Source organism: Pteronotus mesoamericanus, unplaced genomic scaffold (assembly GCF_021234165.1).
Source record: "Pteronotus mesoamericanus isolate MK-2021 breed Mesoamerican mustached bat unplaced genomic scaffold, CSHL_Meso_final contig_657, whole genome shotgun sequence".
NCBI lineage: Eukaryota > Metazoa > Chordata > Mammalia > Chiroptera > Mormoopidae > Pteronotus > Pteronotus mesoamericanus.
The window spans coordinates 9532062-9553827 of NW_026555229.1; the positions used below are offsets into that span (position 1 = coordinate 9532062).

General features: G+C 43.4%; 1 protein-coding gene across 2 annotated transcripts in view; it reads right to left on the minus strand.

Moving 5' to 3' along the window:
• The window catches only part of SORCS1 (sortilin related VPS10 domain containing receptor 1), a 470882-nt gene that overhangs the window by 282964 nt on the left and 166152 nt on the right, over positions 1–21766 (minus strand). For both annotated transcript variants that reach the window (XM_054581477.1, XM_054581478.1), the window contains exon 2: positions 15423–15490. In XM_054581477.1, coding sequence (XP_054437452.1) covers positions 15423–15490 — 68 coding nt within the window. The remainder of the gene's footprint in view (positions 1–15422; positions 15491–21766) is intronic.

A 21766-nucleotide genomic window follows, 5' to 3' on the forward strand; every position in this document is an offset into this window, starting at 1 on the left:
GCTCCGCCCTCCTTAGAATAAGAAGTACCTTCAAGGTAAGAATGCCAGCCCCAGTGGCAATGGCGACTTTTAGCTGGTTTGTGCCACAAGAGTTGCAAACTGAACACTTAAATAGGAATTAGCCTCCATTTCCCACCGCCTCGCAGGTGCTGCCTCCTCATTTCATAAAGTTAGAGAGTAATTACTTAGAGCTGTGATTCTGAAACCAGCCTGAGACCCAGGCCTCCGCAATTTACAGCATATCAGGGATCTTTGTCAACATTAATTTTCTCCATCCTGATTTACAGGTTTTCCTTCACATTACAAACGGATCTAAGTTTATGATTTACATGGACATCACGACTGTGTTTCAGGGACGAGATGCAAAAGAGATTACCCCATTAATGTGGATGATAAATTTGCATCCTTGTTAATGTAGAATACTTTAGCCGTGACAAATGGCAAGATGGGAGAACATGTTCCCTGAAAGTCGGATGCCCAGAAGTAATTGGCAACATCAGCAGGCCGCCTAGTCAAGCAAACCCCAGGAAAACAATGGATTAAGAGTTCATTGATTCTATGTCTACCACACATTAAAATCACTTGGGTAGCTTTTACACTACCTATGTCCTGGGCTCAGTCCCAGAGATTCTGATTCAACCTGTTTTTGGTAGGGCCACATATATAGTACTATTTAAAGTTCCCCAGGAGAATCTAATATGCCCAGGATTAAGAGCCACTGAGTATAAATTATGCTTAGCATATTGCCAGGAATATGATCAATAGAACGGAAACTAAACTCAAATCAGTGATTTATTAATTCACTATTTCATTAAAGAGATCCTTATTGAGCACTTACTATGTGACAGATATTCTTCTCTGCTCCAGTGGTACAAAGCAAGAAAAAAAAAAGTTGCAAACTAAATACTCTGCAGGAGTCCTACATCCAGTGAGTTACAATGATACTTGGGCAGTTGTGCCCAGCATGTCCCCTGCCACGGTGGAAGAAAGCACAAAGGTCAAGTTTCCACTCCCAGCTAAAGACATCTAACATCCAAAGAGCACTTCATAGCTTGCAGAGCATGTGGGTTATCAGGTATCTGTAGCAGGCTTAAGGACAGAAAGAATTTCTGGAATACCGTTTTACAAATGAGGAAACCGAGCTGCACCGAGGCTCTTCAGTCAACAATAGCCAGCTCTTCTGCCTTATTTCCTTTACAATCAGAAGACCTGAGTTTCAGTAGGTTTGCATCTCTTATAATTTAAAATGTGCCGATAAGTTGCTAAAAATTTTTATTTACTCTTTATAGTAACCTGCTTAATAGAATTATTATTATCCCCAGTATATGAGTTGGAAAGCAAGGTTCACAGATAGAAGGCAATTCTCTAGTTTCTATTTTTTCAACTTATATGAGACCCTACTATATATCTGAATCAAATACATTTTTCCTCAACATAAACCTAGAGGAGACATACTTGTGGGGAATTAGGTTTTCGTGGATGCTGGGCAGCTGGAAACAAAGCTATTGTTCAAGGATTCATTGAACTCTGATTTCTTCCGCAGATCAACTGTGGCCTTGATGATGACAAGTTTCACATACGCCTCAGAAGAAAATTATATCTCCAGTCCCTTAAAAGAAAGTATCATCTGAAAAGATTGTTCTTGAATATACTGCAGCCTCAGCTCCAATGGCAGTGTGGAAAATCAAAACAGTAGACTTCTCAGTTATGGCAGGGTACTATCTAACATCGACAAAATTACTCACAGTTCTTTGGGACCACCTTATTTTTTATCAATTTCTGCCCTTGGTTAAAAAACAATGAACACTCGGTCCAACCTTAAATTAGCATATGTGCATTCCCTTGAATCTGAAATGCTGAAGTATTATTGATCCAGTTTACAAGAGGAAAACGAGACCAGAGAGGGTAATATTAACTAAACTTTCAATAGATTAAGTGAACAACTCAACAATATTTTATCCATCAAGATAAAGAATCCACAAGAAAAGGAAGGGCGGTTTAATTTCCAGTGCATGGGTATAGGTGCCACTGAGTAGTAAAAAGTGTCAAATCAATGAAGAAAACAGGTCTGGGAAGTGGAGGGAAGAGGAACCAAAATCCACAACCTTGATCTGCTCTCTGCCTTTCTACGAGACCTCTTTCAGGGACTTAATACACCACACACCAATTAGTTTAGCGTTTGCCACTATAAATTAGATTGATATCTGCACCTTGACCTTTGCCCCATTACAGTGGGTCTTTGGAATGAGAGAAATGGCTCTAATTTTCAGTCTGAATATATCGTGCAAAGTTATACCTGAAGAAGATGAGGAACACAAATGAATTCATGCCCAAGAGCAAAGGTGGAGATTTGATGGAGCTCAGGCTGCCATGCTGGCCAGTGAAACTAAGCTAATCAGGGCTCTCATAAAAGCAGCCTTTCCCAGTTGCCTGGGGTATGGACAGAAGCTGACTTCACTGCGCACCTGCTGCATCCTTCACACTTCCTCGTGATTAGAGGAGCTGCTGTTTCACGTGCTCTGACTGCCCAGTGAGGAAATAAGCAGGGTCCTTTGGAACAAAAGAGTCTTCCAGTTTTATAGCTACTCTAAAACTGACCCAAATTTAAAAAGTGGTAAGAATAGGCAGAGTCCACAGATTCAAGGGTCATCATAGCATCAGAGCATGGGCCTCTGACCTCTGCAGAGCTGCCAAGAACGGGGACGCCAGGGCCAGACTTTTATCAAGAGCGCAGCAGTGGGTGGAGGCACTTGGTGACAGCATTAGCCTGACTGCCAAGGCTCCTACAGGCTGGGACCCACTGCAGCCTGGTACAAGGAGAGCCCCCATGTCACAACGTTTGTTAAGTGTGTAAGAGACAGGTCACTGGGATTGCTTTCTGCAACCCCCCAAAAAGGAAATGTCCCAGGCAATGGAGGAGGAGAAGGAAAATTTAAACTCTGACACTCCCTGGAGGTTAAAAGTAATAGATTTCCGACAGGGAGGTTGACAGTAACAGGCTGAGGTGATCCAGAAAGTCAGGAAATGATGGCAATATAAGTAAAAGAATTGGTATCACAATGTATAGTAATCAAGTTCTAACAATTTTCAGACCACAAATCCCCTTGTCGCACCAAAGAACAGAACTGATTTATTACCCTGTAGGCATGGCTAATCGAAATCCCCAATTATTTCAAAGGGTATGTGTTTGGCATATTGCAATGAGTATAAATTTCCCAATTAATTTGGTTTAGAGTTGGGGATGGGAAAGACAGATTTTTGTGAAGTCATCCTATTTCTTTCAAACTCAAAGCGTTAAGACTAAGTTCACATTGGCCTGACTCAGTGTTCTTATTTGAAAGGTGTGATGAAGCAGGACATTCAGAGATAAATTCTTTTCAAAAGCTCTTTTAAGTCTAAATCCCCAGAAATGCTGGCAGAAATAAATATACATTTTTTAAAAGAAAAAAAGGTAAGTCCTGTGCCTTTCATGAACTGATTGCATCCTCGGCTTCTGCAAGCTAAGAAGTCATAATCCTCTGCAATCACAGATTGTTTGAAGCCAATAAACCAAAGGTGATGACCTTGCTAATACATCCCAGCAGGAGAAAGAAATAAAGCCGTGCTGAGGAATGGCTCTTCAGCACACCGTTCCCCTTCTGAAAGAGGAGAACAGAGCTGAAAGTGCCCCAGCTTGATTTATGGATGAACAGTATTTTGGAAACTTCACCTGAAATAATAAAAAACATTTTCTAAAAGTCTCGACTAATGCTACTTGCATTCTTCTTGTCCTCTGATGCAAAGGGCAAAGCCCCCTCCCCTGGTGGTGAGCTTCGCTGACATGAATAGCTCCCTGGCCCCTGTCTACCACTCTACCTAGTCAGTAAAGGTGTCCCATATCCCAACGGCTAAAGTTAATTCTCTAGTGACAGCACAATATGCCATGCTCAGGATTAATTCAAATGGACTCAACATTACATTTGTTTTTAAATGAAACATTAATGCAAACAGAAGGAAAACAAACTATGAGATGCTAATAGAAATAAACTCATCTCCACTTTACCATCACTCATGGAAGCATCATTGTAGACATACAGCACAAGGTGTTGACTTACGTGCTGACATCAAATTAATATCTGTCACTTCCTTGATGTGCAATGACAATAAATGAGAGTAAGAACCTGACATTTGAGTAAACTACCTTCTGTTAACCTTTGATTACCTATGATACATAGCATGGAAGAAGCTTCACGTCAATTAATTAAATCCCCGGATGGCACAGATAATTTCTTTAAAAAGCTTCTTTTCCCAATACATTTGTCCTGGTACTCCTTTTTATGGAACATCTACCATAGGCCAAGAATTGTATTTGCACCTGGGGATACAAAGGTGAATAAGATAAAAAGCTAGCTTTAAAATAGTCCCGGTAAGGGTAATAAATCAGTGGTACCTCGGTACTCATCATTAATTTATTCTGGAACTTTTGACTAGTGCCAAAACCCACGAATGGCAAGCAAGCAATGGAATGATGAAGCATTTTCTCTTGCAGGGCAGCATAAAGACTCTTGCAAGTTCTAGCAAGTGCAACGAGTCCCAAGCAAACAGAAACATTTTTTTCTCATCAAAATGCAACGAGAACTGGGTTTGATGAGATCTGAGGCCAAGAAGTACCAGGATATGACTGTATGCTGAAAGTGCTTATAATTCAAAGTAGTACATCCGAAAAGGAAAATATGACAAAAGTAACAGCACATGAGCAGTAGTTTATTCTGTGTGGCACAGTGTGGTCAGGAAAGGGATCACATAAGAGACGGTCTGTGTGGGTTTCAAGGCCTGGCTCTGGAGCCAGACTGCCTGGACCTCCATCTCTTCTCTGTTGCTCAGTGCTCCTGTGACCTTATGCAAAAGTTCATTCATCTATCAAATGAGTATAATGATGGCACCAAACTCACAGGGCTTTTGTGAGGATTTAGCTCATACATATAATAAGGTGCTTAGAGGAGTACCTTGTATATGAGTAAATCATCAAAATCAGTGGCTAGATTTATTAGGTAAATTGAATAAAAGGGAGAAGGTTTTTCAAGCAAAGACCAGAGAAGGACATGATCCAAGGTTTTTGTTTGTTTTATATTATGTAGGAGGTGATGCATTTTAAACCTAATTGTCTCTATAACCCTATGAAATAAATGCTATTACAGCCTGTTTTTCTGATGAGGAAATGAAGCAGGGAGATAAAGAAACCTCCCTGTCCCTTGAGGGTAAGTGGACAGAGCCTGGGTTTGTGCTGGGCAGTCCAACACCCCAGTCCAAATGCTGACCTGTTTACAGAATGGCCTTCCAAGAGCACATACAGTTTGGCAGAATCTACAAGTGGTTCACCATTGCTGGGAACATGTAACGATAAAAAATCTTTTAATAAGAATTCAAGTAAGTGGCATGATCAAAGCTGAGAAAGATACTCAATAGAAGAATAGGAGACGCCAAAGGCAAGGTCAATAAAAGTCCAAAAATTAAACTAAAAAAAAAAAAGGACTTTTAAATTTTAGGCATGGGCTCCAGAGCCAATGGTAGGAAGAAAAAAAATGAAAAGTGTAAAAAGGTGACCAAAAGAAAATTGACATCACTTTAATGATATCTGGGCTGGCCCCTCTGTTTTAACAAAGGTCCCACAGTGACTAACACACGTGGTTACCACACAGGACTTAGGTCTCGGGCTGAGGAGCTGCCTGGAGAAAACCTACCACCACCCAGAGAAAGAGGCTGCTGAGTGTTCCCCAAAGATGCGGAGGTGAGCTCTCACTTGCATCTCTCGAACACGGGGGACCTGACAGCAGATTCTTCTGTCCCACACACAGGCAGATGAACGGCAGCTCCTTTTGCAGAGCTCAGTGGGTTTCTTAACAGCAGCTTTAATCAAAGGCTTTTCTGATTAACTGCACCTGCCCTGACCGGTGCCCTCTCACAGAGTCCCCTGGGGGTTACATATGTTCTAAGTTTAATATAAAAAGCCACACTCCTCGCAATATTATTTCTTAACTGTTCTTTTGGCTTTTAAACATGCTCGAATTAAGGGCCCTGCTGTTTCACTGTTCGCCCTCCAGCAACCCATGGTTTCACTTTGTCCTCTATTGAGCCTGGAACCCCTTGTCTACCCCTCCAAAACATTCAGTCCCTTTGCCGTCTTGTGCTTTCTCAAAGCCTCCCCCAAACCACATAACCAGCTGCCTTCCTGAGTATTACTCAAGGCTCCCTGGAGCAAAGGACAACCCTCTGCTGGGATCTCAGCAACACCAGCCCAGTACCTGCATGGCCCTGGGCAGTCAATCCCTCTCCATGTCCCCTCAGCAGCTCTTTCAGCTTGCCAAGCCCCTTCTGACGTCCATTCGCCATTGACCTTACACCAAATGGCAGGCACTCCTTCAGCTCCGGGTCTCTAGGGAAGGCTGTCCTGTGTGTGACCCGCTCTGTGCTCCCTGTGTGGGGAGAGAGATGCCCCACCTCTGCCCCGCCCCTGGTTCTGCAATGGCCGGATACTCACACACAGGAGCTCCAAATGGATATACTCTCTGCTACTCAGTTCTCCACCAGCTTTTTTGCCTCCTGATTTTCCTGCACTTTTATTCTCTTCCCAGTGTTTTTTCCCCCTATAAAACATGGTCGGGGTTGTCCCCACTGAAAGAAAAGGAGCCATCCCTTTATTCTGTGACCCCTTTTTATGCAAAGTCATGTTCCGTCCTTTATTTCACTTTACAGCTTCTTCCATCAAAGAGCTGTCTCCATACATCCTTCTCATTCACTAGTTGTAGGTGTTCAGCAGAGCAGATGTGTGCATTGAATAACTTCACTGTCAACTATCCGCTCCAAGACAAAGGCAGGAAAGTCACTGTAGATATGTCTCTTCCTCTCGCCTTCCCACGCACCCAATCAGTCCTGTTCATTTTTACTTTATAAGATCAATTGGAATGAGTACCGCCCCCCTATCCCACACTACATCCCTTCAAGCCCTGAAAAGTCAGCTCCTTTTCATCTCTTGCTTCTTCCCTCGCTGACTCCTGTTCTCCTAGTCAGCAGTTTCACTCTTTCCTTGTCAATTCTCAACATAACAGCAAGATCATCTTTTCCCTAAAATTCACATTTCATCAAGTGTTTCCCTTGTCCCAAACCTTTCCGTGATGTATTACTTCCTCTGGGAACACACAGTACAGAAAACTATGTATTTCTATGTAAAACTGGCCATTTCTATTCCTCCAAAATCATCTCCAAACGCTCTGTCCCTACATACCCTGCACTGTAACCTTGTGCAGTTTTCTCAACATGCTCTGCTATCAGCATCTAAAGGTGCCTAGAATCTAGTGCAAACTCAATAAATAAATAATTAGCCTCCTTTCCTAATGTGATTCCTACTTGTTCTTCAAGATTCAGATCAGGTGTCTTTTCATTCAGAAAGGTTTCCCTTCAGCCCAGAGTATATCATGGTACCCCTATTACGGCAACGGGCACACTCATATAGTCTCTCATTTCTTTACCTGTCTCCCCTCCAGGCTGTGACCTCCTAAAGGGCAACTGCCAGATCACAGTCACATCTGGATTCATACCTTCAGCATGATTCCAGGTATGCATTTATTGAGACATTCAATTAACAAATGTCACTTGAACTTCTAGGTGCCAGGCACTTTCTTGGGCATTTAAGATACCATGGAAAGAAGCTGGACAGATCTCTGCCTTCAGAGAGCTTATGTGTCATCGTGGTGGCATCAGTCAATAGACAAGCAGTAGGTAAAATCATTATGGACCATGACACATGTAGTGAACAAAATAAGGAGCAATTAAAGAACAAAACAACGGATGTCTTTTTAATAAGGTGGAGATAAATGGTTTTCTAAAAATAAGGCGGTATTCAGGCTGACACCTAAAAAATAAGGATGCGCTAGTCCTGTTGATTGGATAATGAGACTGTAGGCTGCTTGAAAGTTAGAATTAAACCGTGTCTGGGGTATCTTTTGACCGTCTTGATGCCCATACTTCAAGAACATTTAATCCCCACTGTCTGAATACTTATTAATAAGAAGATCAAGTGTTGACATCAAAGGACAAACCAAAGCACCAAGGGGGAAGAAAAGCTCTCTGAGGGGTGAGGAGGATATGGAAACACTTGGCTCCTATCAGGAAATCGGATGGTGGTGATCTGTGTCTCGGGTGACTCCACAGGTACAGCATTCCACCACGTGACGCTCAAAGGCAATGTAGCAAAATGGGAATTAACATTCTAAATGCTTCCCGACTCTGTAACCAGGTTTGATATTTCTGCATTAGTTTCCTGGACTCATATTGATAAAGTTACTAGGACTTCAGGGCAATAATTGCTTATTGTATTACTGTAATGTGTGTGTCTCATCCATTACTTACTAAAAGGAGAAGTGAAGAACTCAGCAGAGAACCAAACACAGAGGTCCCAGGGAGCCCTGCAGCGTCTCTGGGCAGAATGCAGCCAGAACCTTGTAGAAACAACCTTCGTGAACCTTCATGAGGGCGTGCAGGAACATCTTGTCAAAATTCAGGGGGTTACCATGCATGCAGAGCACTCTATGGACTTTGCACACTTAGCACTGGCTGTGTTCTTACTCTTTCAGTGCAATTTCACAAGATCCTCCTCAGTTTAGCACATTATTCAAAACAGCATTATGTAAGGCATGAGGTCAAAAACTGAGGATATAAACAAGTATGAGACACAAAACTGACTATCAGAGACCCTAAAACATTTCTTAACATACTATATAGAAATATACAATTTGTCTAAGCAAAAAACATTTAATGATACCTAATATGTGTCAAGTTCTATTTTGGGTGCCAAGCAAATAAAAATAACATGGTCACAGTCTTTGAGTTTCCAGGCTACTATGAAAATGCTGAACATCAACAGTAACTGGTACCTAACTTTTACACCACATTTGTCATACTTCTCTAATCACCCACTGAGTGCCTGTCCTTCATTAGATTTTGAGTTTTTGAAGGAAAGGAACTATTTATTTATTTATTTATTTTTGTTTATTAATTACTTATACTTAGAGAGTGGGGAAGGGAGGGAGAAAGGGAGGGAAACATCAATGTGCAACAGAAACATTGATCAACTGCCTCTTTGCATACCCCCAACTGGGGACCCAGCCTACAATGCAGGAATGTGCCCAGACCAGGAATTGAACCAGCGGCCTTTTGGTCCCCAGGCCAACACCCAATCCACTGAGCCACACCAGCCAGGGCAGGAAAGGAGCAATATCCTACTCATGCCTTTATTTACAGTACAGTGCTAAGCAAAGGATACGGGGCTAGTAGATGTTTTTTAATTGAACCATATAAATATTGGATAACCGTTGAGACAAAGTTACATAATATATTATAGGATTACTGAGGAAGAAATAATTCTTTTGGTTGGGGGACGTCATCAGTGCCGCAGACCAATGAACTATCAGTCAATATCACTAATAGTCAGGGAAATGCCCCCTTAGAACACACTGAGATCGAGATGCATTTTCACTCAAAAATCTAGCAAAATTTTAAGTATTAACAATCTGTAATGCTGGTGAAATTGTTGAGAGATGTACAATCTGTCATTGTCTGTGGGTAGGTGAACTATTCCAACCTTGGAAAGTAATTGCAGGTATTTATCAACATTATAAATACATTTATTTTTGATACCGCAATATCACTGTTAACACTCTAGAGTACTTCACGGAGGGAAATTACCAAAGTGCAAGGACTTGCTTATAAATATGTTTATTGAAGCACCGTAAGTGATAGCAAATATTGTGGAAATTAGCTAAAGATCCATTTAAAAGGTAATGGAGAGGCAGTGTAGTACAGGCATTAAGAGAATGTACTCCAGAGTCAGCTCTGCCAGTTACCAGCTGTATGACCACTGGGCGCATCAATTAATTTTTCTAAGCCTCATTTCTCTGATCTGTAAACCTGAGCTACTAGTACTGCATGGTTTATAGGCTTGTTATGAGGATAAAAAGAAAAAAAAAAGCCCAGAGAACACTTGAAGTGCTGCATGAGTTAATTAAGCATGCAGTCATTTAATTCAGCATACAACATCCATACCATTTGATGCCTATAAACCTGACCCATTTTTTAATGCATTCCTCTGGACAGGGGCCCATGACTCATTAAGTGAAATAAACAGTTTGTCAGAGTCCTGCGAATAGCTACTCCTATTTTCTTACATAAAAATGTCATCCTGTCATATGTTTATATCTGTTGCCATTTTCAAGGTGGGGGATAATGATATGAACAGAATCACCCAAAACTCTTAGCATCACACACCTCAGGGAAGTTGGATCTGAGTGGCAAATAAGACAGTATTAGCATGTTTTTGTTTTGTTTTGTTTTGTTTTTCTATCTCTTCCTTGTTTGGCTCATTTTAATGGACATTCTTCTTTTTTTTTAATTAAAAAAATAATGGTAAGTTTTAATAAACTGAATGTGTAAGTCCAGAAACCAAAAGCTGTTGTTTGTGATGCTGTTAGGGGAAGGGAGCGAGACTTATAAAGCTCAACAGACTCCAGAATCCAAAGGACCAGATCCGGAGTACCCCCAGGCCCCGCTGGGGACGTGGCTCTCCCCGGGCCATTGGGGCAGCCCCGAACACGTGCAAGCACGGGGAGTGAATACCGTCCTCCAAACGGGGTGACACAGATGGCCCTCTTGCAGGGAAATTACCCCACTGTAGCTCTAGTCTCTTTTTAGGGTGGGTATCCCTATTTCCACAGTTGGCAGAAAGCTGGCTTTTGTAGCAATACATCCTTCAGGGCCCACACTAACAATCTGCCCCAGCAGCCCTTTGCTTTTGCCCTGGATGGGGAGGAGGAGGGGAAAAGAGACCTCCAGCTAATGAGAATCGCCCTGGGGCTGGCAGAGCCACTGGCTTCGGGTTGAACCCTGGTGTTGTGCAGAGAGCCCCGGCCGCAGCCAGCTCCACGGACGCTGCCACCACAAACACGCCACTGGGACACAAACAATCCCAATAATTGTTGCATGTAACACCCAAGAAGACACACAGTGTCTCCTGGGATCAGGACACAGGCCACAGTGGCCCCTGGGAGCAGGCTCCCAGGGCAGAATTGAACAGACAGCCTGACCCACTCTCTCAACTTGAATCCTATCTCCCTTGTCCCCCCAGAGCAGATACTGCTGTTGGACGAATGTATAATTTTGGACATCTGTTCAGAAGGCTGTTTGTATTTTATGTGCATCTGAAGATAAGATACTATTGAAACTGAAAAGAAGCCCGTTCCGCCAGGCAAGCTCTACCCCAGAGAAGCACGGGAGGTATGTGTGTCCTGCTAAGACCGTATGCTTTTGGCCCTTCCAGAATTGCCCAGGGGTTTCTCACCGGCTAAGCCTCTGTCAGCAGCGTGCCGATTACCCTGGCTGTGGAGAGGGGAAAAGATGAATACAGTTCTACTCAGAAATACTGCTTCTAGGTTTTGACATTTTATTTATCTCAGCCCTTAAGCTTATCTCACTTCAATATAGTAAAACCACCAGCTCGCCCAAATCTCAAAGCTTAATCCACTGCACGGTGGAGAAGATTCTGAGGTGGAGTTAATTGTTCTGGGTCAGCTCATCTTTCTTCCCTCTTGGGTTGACTCCCCGCGAGAACAACAACACAAAACCGCATCAGCAACTTGCTCCTGGATTAAGGTGTAATCAGTGACAAGGCCAGCTGGGAGTGAAAGCTCATTAATCTGGCACAGCAGCGTCCCACTCCGTCATCCAGGGCTTGTTGATGCAGCCCGGTCGGAAGCCCTCGGGCACCACAAGGTCAGCTGCCTCCTAGCCTCTTCCCTATTCTAATACACCAAAGGCATTTGCCGCTTGCTCCCTGAGGCCAAGTCAGCTGGTCAATGTTGTCAAGAATAAGGGCTCAGCTGAAATGTGCCACGTATCCATTTGTAGGGAAAATGCTGCTCTGAAGGTCCTAGTGCTTTGAAAACCAGTTACATACGAGATTAAAATTATATTTGCTTATTTGCTTAGGTACAGAAAGATCGACCACTTGGCAGATGGGACTCGAGAAGATGGATACGCGTGAAATGATTCAAGTTTATTAACTGGCATTCCTGCAAGTACGTGGGCTGTTGTTTACTAATTGCGGGGCATGGAATACACTGTAAAAATAAATTAAGAGGATGCAATAATGCATGTCTAGCACTTAGCATCATGCCTGGTACACAGTGAGTATTTAATAAAAGCTAGTTTTTATCATTGCTGTCATTATTGCCGTTATTACTAGCTTCATTGCTATTATCATTAAACCAGCAAGGTGCTGGGTTTAAGGGCTTAAAGTCTAGTTGAGAAGAGAAAATATACACCTGAGCAAAGTAAAAAAGCAACACTTATATCTTTATTAAAACTCTTATGGTTGTATGACAGTTGGTCTATTTACATTAGATTTATCTTCTTCTGAGATCTAGCAGTTCTGGGTGGCTGCTTAAGTACCTAATCCAATACAACTGCATAGGGCAGATTACACGCCTCTTTTGCTTTAACTGTCCACAGACTTTTGCCCCCCTAAACAATTAACACCTGGAAGAAAAAGCCTGCCTGCTGTTGATCTGCGTGCTCATCCACCTTCCCTCCCCTGGACCAGAATAAGAAGAAAGATTAAAGGTGTTAATCCATTCATCTATGTTGAATAAACAAATGAGAATGAGAATTATAGGTTGATATATATATGTATGTATGACTGATTCTAAGATTGAAAAGTCAGAGGGTTGTTGTGGCCACACTCTCTACAAAGATTACAACCCTGGGCTTGCGCCCTCTGTAGGGAGGCCTGATATTACTGAAATACGACATCACTTTCATTTCAATAACCTCCTCCTCCCTGAAGGTCAGAAAAGTACATTAAGTACATTCTTCCCAGACCGGGGCGCAAGTAGCAAGGCCCCGTTGGAGGGAGAGGGGCACGCTGAACGTGAGCTTCAGCCGTCTAGGAAGGGAACGTGCCCCTCCAGCGTGCCCTTCCCGCGGCTCAGGTGGACAGTAATGGCTGCTAAAAGCCTGTCCCACTGAGACAGAATTGCATATCTTTTAATTTTCTAATAGGCTGACTACACTTCATGCGACAGGTGCATTGCAGAATATAAGCTGTCTTTTACTTTCATGTATGTAAATACATTAGAGAAATTTACCAACGAAGCATAAGCCTACTCAGTCACTGAGATTCTGATGAAGAGGGACTGAATTTAACCAATACAGGAGATGCTAGGCCCTGAATGCATTAAAGAACTCCACTGTTTGAAGTGCTACAAAACTGGCCACACTTTAATTCAGTTACAAAGTTTCCTTGTGATATAAACTCTGCATAATTGGCCTCCTAGTTGGGGGAGGAGTTAGATAGCCTAAATACCTAACAAGTGAAAGAACAGACTCTATTCTTTTCCTTGGTCTATTAGAGTCTTCCTAAAGCACAGAGCAACTGATCTGGGGCTTCCTGTACATAGTGTCAAGACTAATGGAAAATAGATATCAGGTAAAAGTGAAATTTAATCAACAGTCCCCTTGCAGGGTTTGGCAGATTCCTTGGGGAATCGATCCAATCCAGGATCCTCCTCCTATATGATACCAGCATTCCCTTGTGGGTAGAAGCCCTGCAATTGGATTGCTGCTATGTAAGTCAACCTTCCCTTCCCAGTTAGTGTTGACTATATCAGGGTGGCCCCTGACACAAATGGGGTCTTCTTCCCTAGACTCTAGTGATGAGACTGAGAGCCTGTAGCTGGCCTTGCCAGTCATATGAACTGACAGGTGATAGAATGCTCATGGATCTTAAGCAGTGGACACCCAATACTTTTTCTTTGCTCAACGACCACTCCCCGCTTTACTGTTATTAGCAATAACCACTCCCATTTAGTCCGAGCATATGTGTGTGTGCGCGCGCATGTGTGCACATGTTAGGAATGAAGGATCAGAAGTGATATTCAACACGGTTAGCCATTATTATAATAGTGGCATTGATGAATCCTAATAATGTAAGTGAGGGCCATGAGAAATATAAATTAACTGATGTCAGACAGAATTAAGTCAGGGGTCTGCTACATGCTGCATGACAGGGAAGTCAGAAGATGGGAGATGCAGGCAGACCATGAGGAATCGCTGGAACAAAGACAATTCCTGCAAAGATTAATAGCTACTCACTTGTACCTTACCATGTACTCACACCATAAAGGGAAGACAGACTACAAATATACCTGGTAGAGGTTAAAGTTAGCCCCAACAGTTTTTCCACTCTCTATTTCCCCATAACAGTCATTTTCCACAGAAACAACAAACAGATATAAGCTCAACCTCTAGAAATGGTTGGGGTCTCTCTTCCTTCTCTTATGAGGAGAGTCTACCACGCTGTCCATGGAGTGGCTCTTCCTGCTTATCCTCCATGTTCCATACACTTGCTTCTGCTTTAACCTCTTGTCTGGCTCCCACAGAGAATCTTTCTTGCACAAAGCCACGAAGCCTCTTGGCTTAGGGCTCGAGTTTCCCTTAGGGACCCCCTTAGGGGCTTGACACTAAGCAAGTGATCCCTGAATATTATCTCAGGGGTTGTCTTCAGTCTCTCCCAGGGTCAGAGGTGATCATGTGATCCAGGCCTGACCAATCAGAGGCAATGATTACCTGGGCTTCAGAGATTGGTTTAGGTGTGGGCACATGACATAGGCTGGTGGAAGAGTTCCAATTAGGAGTGAAATAAATAGATTTTTAAAAACAGAAAAAACAAATTATATAGTCTCGCCCATCACCCCCCTCAATAAAGCTGGAGGTAATAGCTCCCTGGGTTCCTAAGGACTCTCTTTTGTGCCAGTATCCAAAAAGACAGTCTGCTTCTAAAGCATTTGTATCCTTCATTTGAGAAGTATTTATTGCACACTCCATAGGTGTGAGGCGATACAGTGTGAATGCCAGAGACAAAGGCGTGCATACAGGTATACGTACACCCCTGCATGCTGCTGTGGAGCTGAAGGATCACAGACGGAAAGCCAAGAGAGAGTGAGGCATGGGAGCTCCTGAGAGTTCTGCAGACCTAGAGGTTGTTTTGATCGCCTCTGTTAAGGCGCCCCATTGTTTCACTTCCACTCCATTAAGCTCACAGATCAGTGAGAACTGTGGGAACCAAAACACATAACAACAGCCTAATGCACAGGTTAGCAAAAAGATCTGACTGTGAACAAAGAAGGACTCTGGAGAGGAGTAAGGATCTGGCCTGCCGGGAGCTAAGCCCCCTACCGTGATTCAGGGGAAGACAGAGCTGACAGAGGAAGAAGGGCCCAAATAACCAGAACCCTTCTCACCTGGAAGCAAGGGAGGGGGGCGCGGGGGAGGCGCGGACAGTGATTGTGGGTACGTTTAAATAACAGCACAATCATCAGCTCCATTTATCTGCTTACCTCCAAAGCGAGCTCTCCGTGATGCTCCCCAGGTTATAGTCATAGAGCTTTGTCAAAATGAGAATCACCTGAAGGCAAAAGAAGACATCATGGTTAGTCTCAAACAATTACAATCTCGTGGAAGTGAAATGACCCAAGGGAGGGCTTAGGATTCCTTTAATGTGTGCTTAACATAATTGAATGAATTGTTACCGCATTTACTCACACTGACTGGGGAAGGGTTTGCGTGCCTTCCCCTGAACTGTTCAAGCCTGATCCCTCACCCAACTTTCTCCCTGGCTTGCCCACAGCAAGGGTTACCTGCCCATTCCAGGCATTTGTGCCCAGTGGGCTTATCACTCTCAGGGAAGACCTGCAAAGCTGTCAAATATGTTCCCTGCATGGTTCGGTGAGTCAATACTAGTGGCCCCCAGCCATTGAAACTGTACCACACTGGGCAGGTTACTGAGCTTCCCCGAACCTCAACATGCTATCTCCCAGAAAGTGTTGCTGTGGGGAGTTATATAAACTAAGAAATGCAAGTTATCCTGATTTAGCTTGGGGTTCCCTCCCTCCCTTCCGCCCTCCCTTCTCTGCAGGCTTGGCTTTATCCGTTTCTTCTGATCTCCCAAATTTGGGAAAAGCCACTGGATGGAAGAAGCCGCAAGGGCTCAGCAACAGCATGTTAACAGGCTCCAATCTATGTTTTACGGGGTTCTGAAGTCTATGGAATTTGGGGAGCCCTCCATAAGTAACGGAATATAAGATTACGATTTCAAAATAGGAGCAGATCCTGGGAAGGGACCCGTCCAGTGGGGGGGCACTACAGTTTAAGCTTCGTTAACATCTCAGCAAACCTTCCTCTGAAATTAACCTACTGCTCACTCAGAGGAACCCGAACTACTCAGCGCATTCTTGCAGAAGTCAACAAACACTTATTAAGCATTTACCAGGAGCCCAGGATTTAGCCTAATGCCAGAAGAAAATACAAATACACATAAGGACTGGGAATCTATGGTCCAGTTAGGACAGGATGCACGCGTTGAATAAAAGAGGTAGAGAGCGGATCTGCCTCTTCTCAGTCCCACGGAGACTCATGCCCATGATGGCAGCTTGAGAAGGCTGCTTGTTTCAGCACCTGCCGCAATGACCAGGGTCCTCCTGGTTAGAGAAGTACACGGGCACCTGGGCACTTGGGTAGGCTAAACAGAGCAGTGCGTTCCAAACCCCTAATACCCTCACTCCTTGCTTGTTCTTATTACATAAGGGAAAGAACGAAATGGGGCTGCTCCATTTCCTGTCAAGGTCCACATTCCTCTCTTGATACTCATAACCTAGAACACTTGGCCCACTACTGCTGTTTCCAGCTCAGCAGAAAAAGGGTGACATTGATTTCCAGGATTCTGTCTGAAGGCCAAGGGATCAGTTTTAGCCACAGCGAGCACAGAACACTCTAATCTTGATTGCCAGGGCAGCGAGCTGCCAAGGAACGCTGAATCCTTCCAAGTTCCATTCTGCTACACGGGGCTTGATTTACTGATGGCACAAGCATCAGCGAGCAGAGTCTGAGGACTTCTTTCACAATAAGAAAGTGGAACTCCAAACCTTAGGTTCGTTCCAAGTTCAAGACCATGCAGAAGATACGGGGACCTGTGCGCTAAGGCCACCCGTCTCCTAAAGCACTGCACAGGCTTCCTTCAAGGATCTGTTCAAAACCTGCTTCTTTAGCAAAATGTGAGCATGTGTGAGGTGCTGGGCACCCTGTGGGCACATCAGATGGCATGCCTATGGTGGCGGCATATGCTTAACAGATCCATGTGTCAATTAAGTTGCTCGAAGTGCTAAATTTCAATCACCGCCATCCCGGGAACACTGATCAGCAGCAGCAGGGTGGCTGTTTGTTTGAAGACACAGAAGGATGTTGCTGCTCCACCTCATCGAATAGGCCTATAAATCCCCCACGGAGAAAATGGGAGTAGTGTGAGCGTAAAGCATTTCTAGGTAGTTGCTCTCTTGATACAATACAGCCACAAACTAAATAAAGAAGCTCAGCTGGTCACAGGCTGGGTCCCCCATCCATCTGACGACAAAACTCAAAGGGACTGCAGAGAGGGAACACTTTCACCTAGCACACAGTGGTGTGGGGCACCCCACCCATGTGCACAGCAATTGGTTAAGCAATTCACCGGCAGGCAGGTAGCGAGGTACCAATGGCTCTTCTTGCTGGGCTAGTAAAATGAAAATGCCAGCGGTACACTCAAGCACTCATCAATACTGCGCCGGAAGAGGTGTCTTTTCTGGCATCTCAAAGCCTACCTGCGTGAGCCGATCTAATCCTTCTGTTTTCAGAATGATCACAGCAAGAAAGAAGGGAGAACTACTAACTTTTAGTTATGGTTTCAATCCATTATTTGAAATCTCTTGCCCCCCCTTTTTCCCCTTCACTGCCCATGTGCATTATTTAGTATAATAACTTCCTCCTGGGTAGCAATGTGTCATTGGATTAGATCTGCTTTGCTGTTGTTTGTTTGTTTTTCTGTCCTGGTCTGTTAGTAATGCTATTTAACAGAATTAGCACCTGTTCAAGAGGCCCCAGTACAAACCAGCACCATTAGACGAGAAAAAAAAAGGGGAATGCAATTGCTGCCTATTCTGGTCCTATTTTCTACCATGTTTTGTGATTTTCCAAACTTAAAAAAAATCAGCCTTGGCTGGGTTGCTCAGTAGGTTGGAGTGTCATCCGTACATCAAAAGGCTGCAGGTTTGATCCCCTGTTAGGGGGCATGCGGAGGGCAACCGATCGATGCTTCTCTCGCACGGTGATGTTTCTCTCTCTTACTCTCACTCACTCTTTCTCTTTCGCTAAAAGCAATAACTATATTCTCAGGTGAAGATTAAGAAAATCAATGGAACTTTTTAACCAAGTGAAATGTTATATGTCCTTAAATAATATATAAATGGTCATTTATTTTTATTCATTCAGCAAACAATTTTCATGTACAGAGTTAATTCTATGAGTCTGAGTGCATAGCATTTAATTATAAACCCGGTAGTAAGAACAAGGCTGTTTGCCTGAACTCACACTCACACAAAAGGGATCCTCCACCAGCCTCTCATTTCTGTGTGTCTTGTTTTCACTCTGTAGTACTAAACATCCTTGGTTCAAAACAGTGAGTGGTCACCCTATGGTAATAGCTTTTTGAGGGGTTCGTTTCTAAATTTGGAGGATACTTTCTTTAACTAGCGATAATCCAAATATCTATGGCTTGACAACTTCTACCTAAATCGTGCCAGACTTCAGTGCCCAGTTATCTCTAGGGCTTTCCACAGTTACATGTCCAAGTAATCCCCAACCAGTCTAGGAGCCACTATCCCCACAGGCCACGTGTGCTGTACTTGTGCTGTGGCTCCTTCCTGCCGTATCCATTGCTGACCAAACTCCTGGGGGAAACTTTAGTTTGTTCATACTTATGAAGAACATGCTCACCCACCAAGCTGCTATTCAAAGCTTCCACTCCCTAAAGGGTGGGAGGCACCAGAGCAGTGCAGGGCTCTGTGCAGGGTGAGCGAGGGTCTTCAGGGGACTGGTCCCAGGCATCCTCCCCAGTGCTGAGTCCCATTCTCAACACCTTCGCTCCCCAAACTAGTCTCCCTTTGCCTGAGGTCTTCCAAAGTTCCTACAGAATGATTCTTCCAGCTCCAGCTTCTTGCCTCTCACCTCTGTACGCAGGTGTTAATAAACCATCCCATTAAGAAAATGTTGCATCACATTTAATATACAGTGGAATACTATTATTCAGCCATAAAAAGAAGGAAACTCTGCCATTCGAAACAAGATAAGTAAAGCTGGAAGGGGCATTTTACTAAGTAAAATAAGCCAGATAAGAACAAATACTGTAAGGTGCCCCTTACATGTGGAATCTTAAACAAATAAACAAACAAACAACAAAAATGGTTTTGTAGAAACAGAACAGAGAATTAGTTTTGAGGACCTAATGCAGAGCATGGTGACTACAGTTCATAATACAGTGCTGTATACTTGAAAAATTCTGAGCGTAATCTGAAACATTCCATTTAAAAAAAAAAAAACCCTCAAAACAACCAAGAACAACAGAGTTAACAATGTGATGTGATGGACATGTTAATTCATCTTGATCATGGCAATCATTCCACAGCACACATGTATATCAAATCATCACATTGTATATTTTAAGTGAATACTGCTATATTTGTCAATTATTCCTTAATGAAGTTTAAAAAAAGGAAAAGAAACCATCACTGGGAACCCTGGGGAGGAGGGGGAAATGCCAACCCGCTCCTCCCCTCTTCTAACCCAAACTCCTATCTGTGCTCAGTTACAAAACAAAAACATTCATAAAGAAAAACACACTAGTATACAGAAGACTAATAAAGAGTGTTCTAGCGTAAAACAACAAAAGCCAGTGAAAAATGTTCTCTTGTATCGAACAGCAGGGCAAGTTTTATTTCCAGGATGTGTTAGAATGAATCAACATGGCAGCAGACTAAGTTCAGGCCTCAGCAGTCTGCATTATGCCAAGTATTTAGACATGGGACACCTCCGAATGCAACAGTTTGGTTTTTTTAAATTAACATGAAAATATAATCTAGAGACAAAATTCACACATTTAAGGAACCCCTAAAACACCTTCCTGGTAACCTGATTCTACACAGTAGCCTTTTGAAAACATACATATTAATTACTAGAGTGCAGAGAACCAAAATTCATACATTTCAAAAATATCAGCATAAGATTTCTCCACTTATTTTCTCAAGGAGAAAACATAGTGTCTTGACTCTTTCCTTTGATAACTTAAAGGATGCATCCCAGAGGAGGGGGACGTGTGGGGAAGGTTGGGACAGGAGTAAATATATTTCACATTCCCTTCACTCGCCCACAGGGAATGTTCATATTCTGCTATGAATTCTCTCTCCTAATTCTTTTCTTTTAAATCCTCACCCAAGGATGTTTTTATTGATTTTTTTTTGGAGGAGGGGAGAGAGAGAGACGTCAATGTGAGAGAGAAACATCAATCAGGTGCCTCCTCTAAGTGCTCCAACTGGGAATCAAACCCACAACCTTTTGGTGCATGGGACAATGCACCAACAACTTAGCCACCTGGTCAGGGACCTCATAATTCTTTTGCTTAGGAGTAGCAATACGGTTGGAAACAAAGGGTTAATGAGAATCTTTCTTGAAGGAAGAGTTTGCCTAGCAAGCTGACTATACTCTTCATAAGCTGTGGATTTCAGGTAGCTGTGGGAGAACTATGGACAGTTAGGGAGACTTGAGTTCCACCAGGACGCTTGGCCCAGCCACTGCTCCTCACCTCATCTCACCTCCATCTAGGGCAAATCTTGGAAGAGCAGGAAGTGTCTCCTCATTTTTCCACTGTTAATAATTTGCAGTCTTTTGTTGGTTCCCTCTCTGTGTCCCAATGTGGAGGTGGAACCCAATCGCAGGGGAAACACAAGTGTGACCTTGAGTTTCTTGGCAATGTACACTTTGGGTGACAGGATCCTAAAGTCTCTTCATTCCTGACAGTCTGTAGTTCCAAATCCTAAATAATGAAGAGGGTGAAAAGGCTCTTAGTCTATAACACAAGACACATTCTTTTGTATTGCTCTCAGTCATGAGTGGGTGAGGGCTGGCTTGGGCAGGTGTTCACGTCATTGTAACACATGGGAAGACTCCACGGAGATCAACCATGCTCTTGTTCATAATTCCGCTCCCTGGGGTGGGCCGCAGGCTGGCTTGAAAATACCAGCAGGCTGGGACAGGGGATGAAGCTGACTACTTGCATCCTTCCCCCACCAGCTCCCAGCAGTCCCTGCGGTTTCCTCTTGGCCCAGTCTCCAATGGCTACCTCTCTGCTTACTGCAGCACCTTGCCAGCGTCCATTTAGATGGATGTTTACAGATGTGATGGAACAGAATACGAGGAGAGAGAATTGTAAGGGGCCTGAATAGATCTGGAACAATCACTCAGGGGAATTGAAGAGCTGGATAAAATATAAGGGAGGTGTTCAACAGCCATCAATTTGTTTTGTTTTTGATTGTTTTCTTTGCACTCTGGTTTTAGGGAAAAGGAGCAAACCCACAACAGTGTTTTCCCTAAAAATATGCACGTTCCAGATTGTGTCTTTGGCTCAGTAAGCATTCATTCAACTTTCCAACTGAAGCAGAGGTTCTCATCCTTTTGAGAAGCCATATACTCTTTAACGATCCGATTTAATAAAAGCTGTGCACATAAAACAATGACTATAACTTTAATGATATATCACTGATCTCCTGAATCCTAGCGGGGTCATGAATCCAAGAATAAGAACCTTCTATAATTCCCAGAA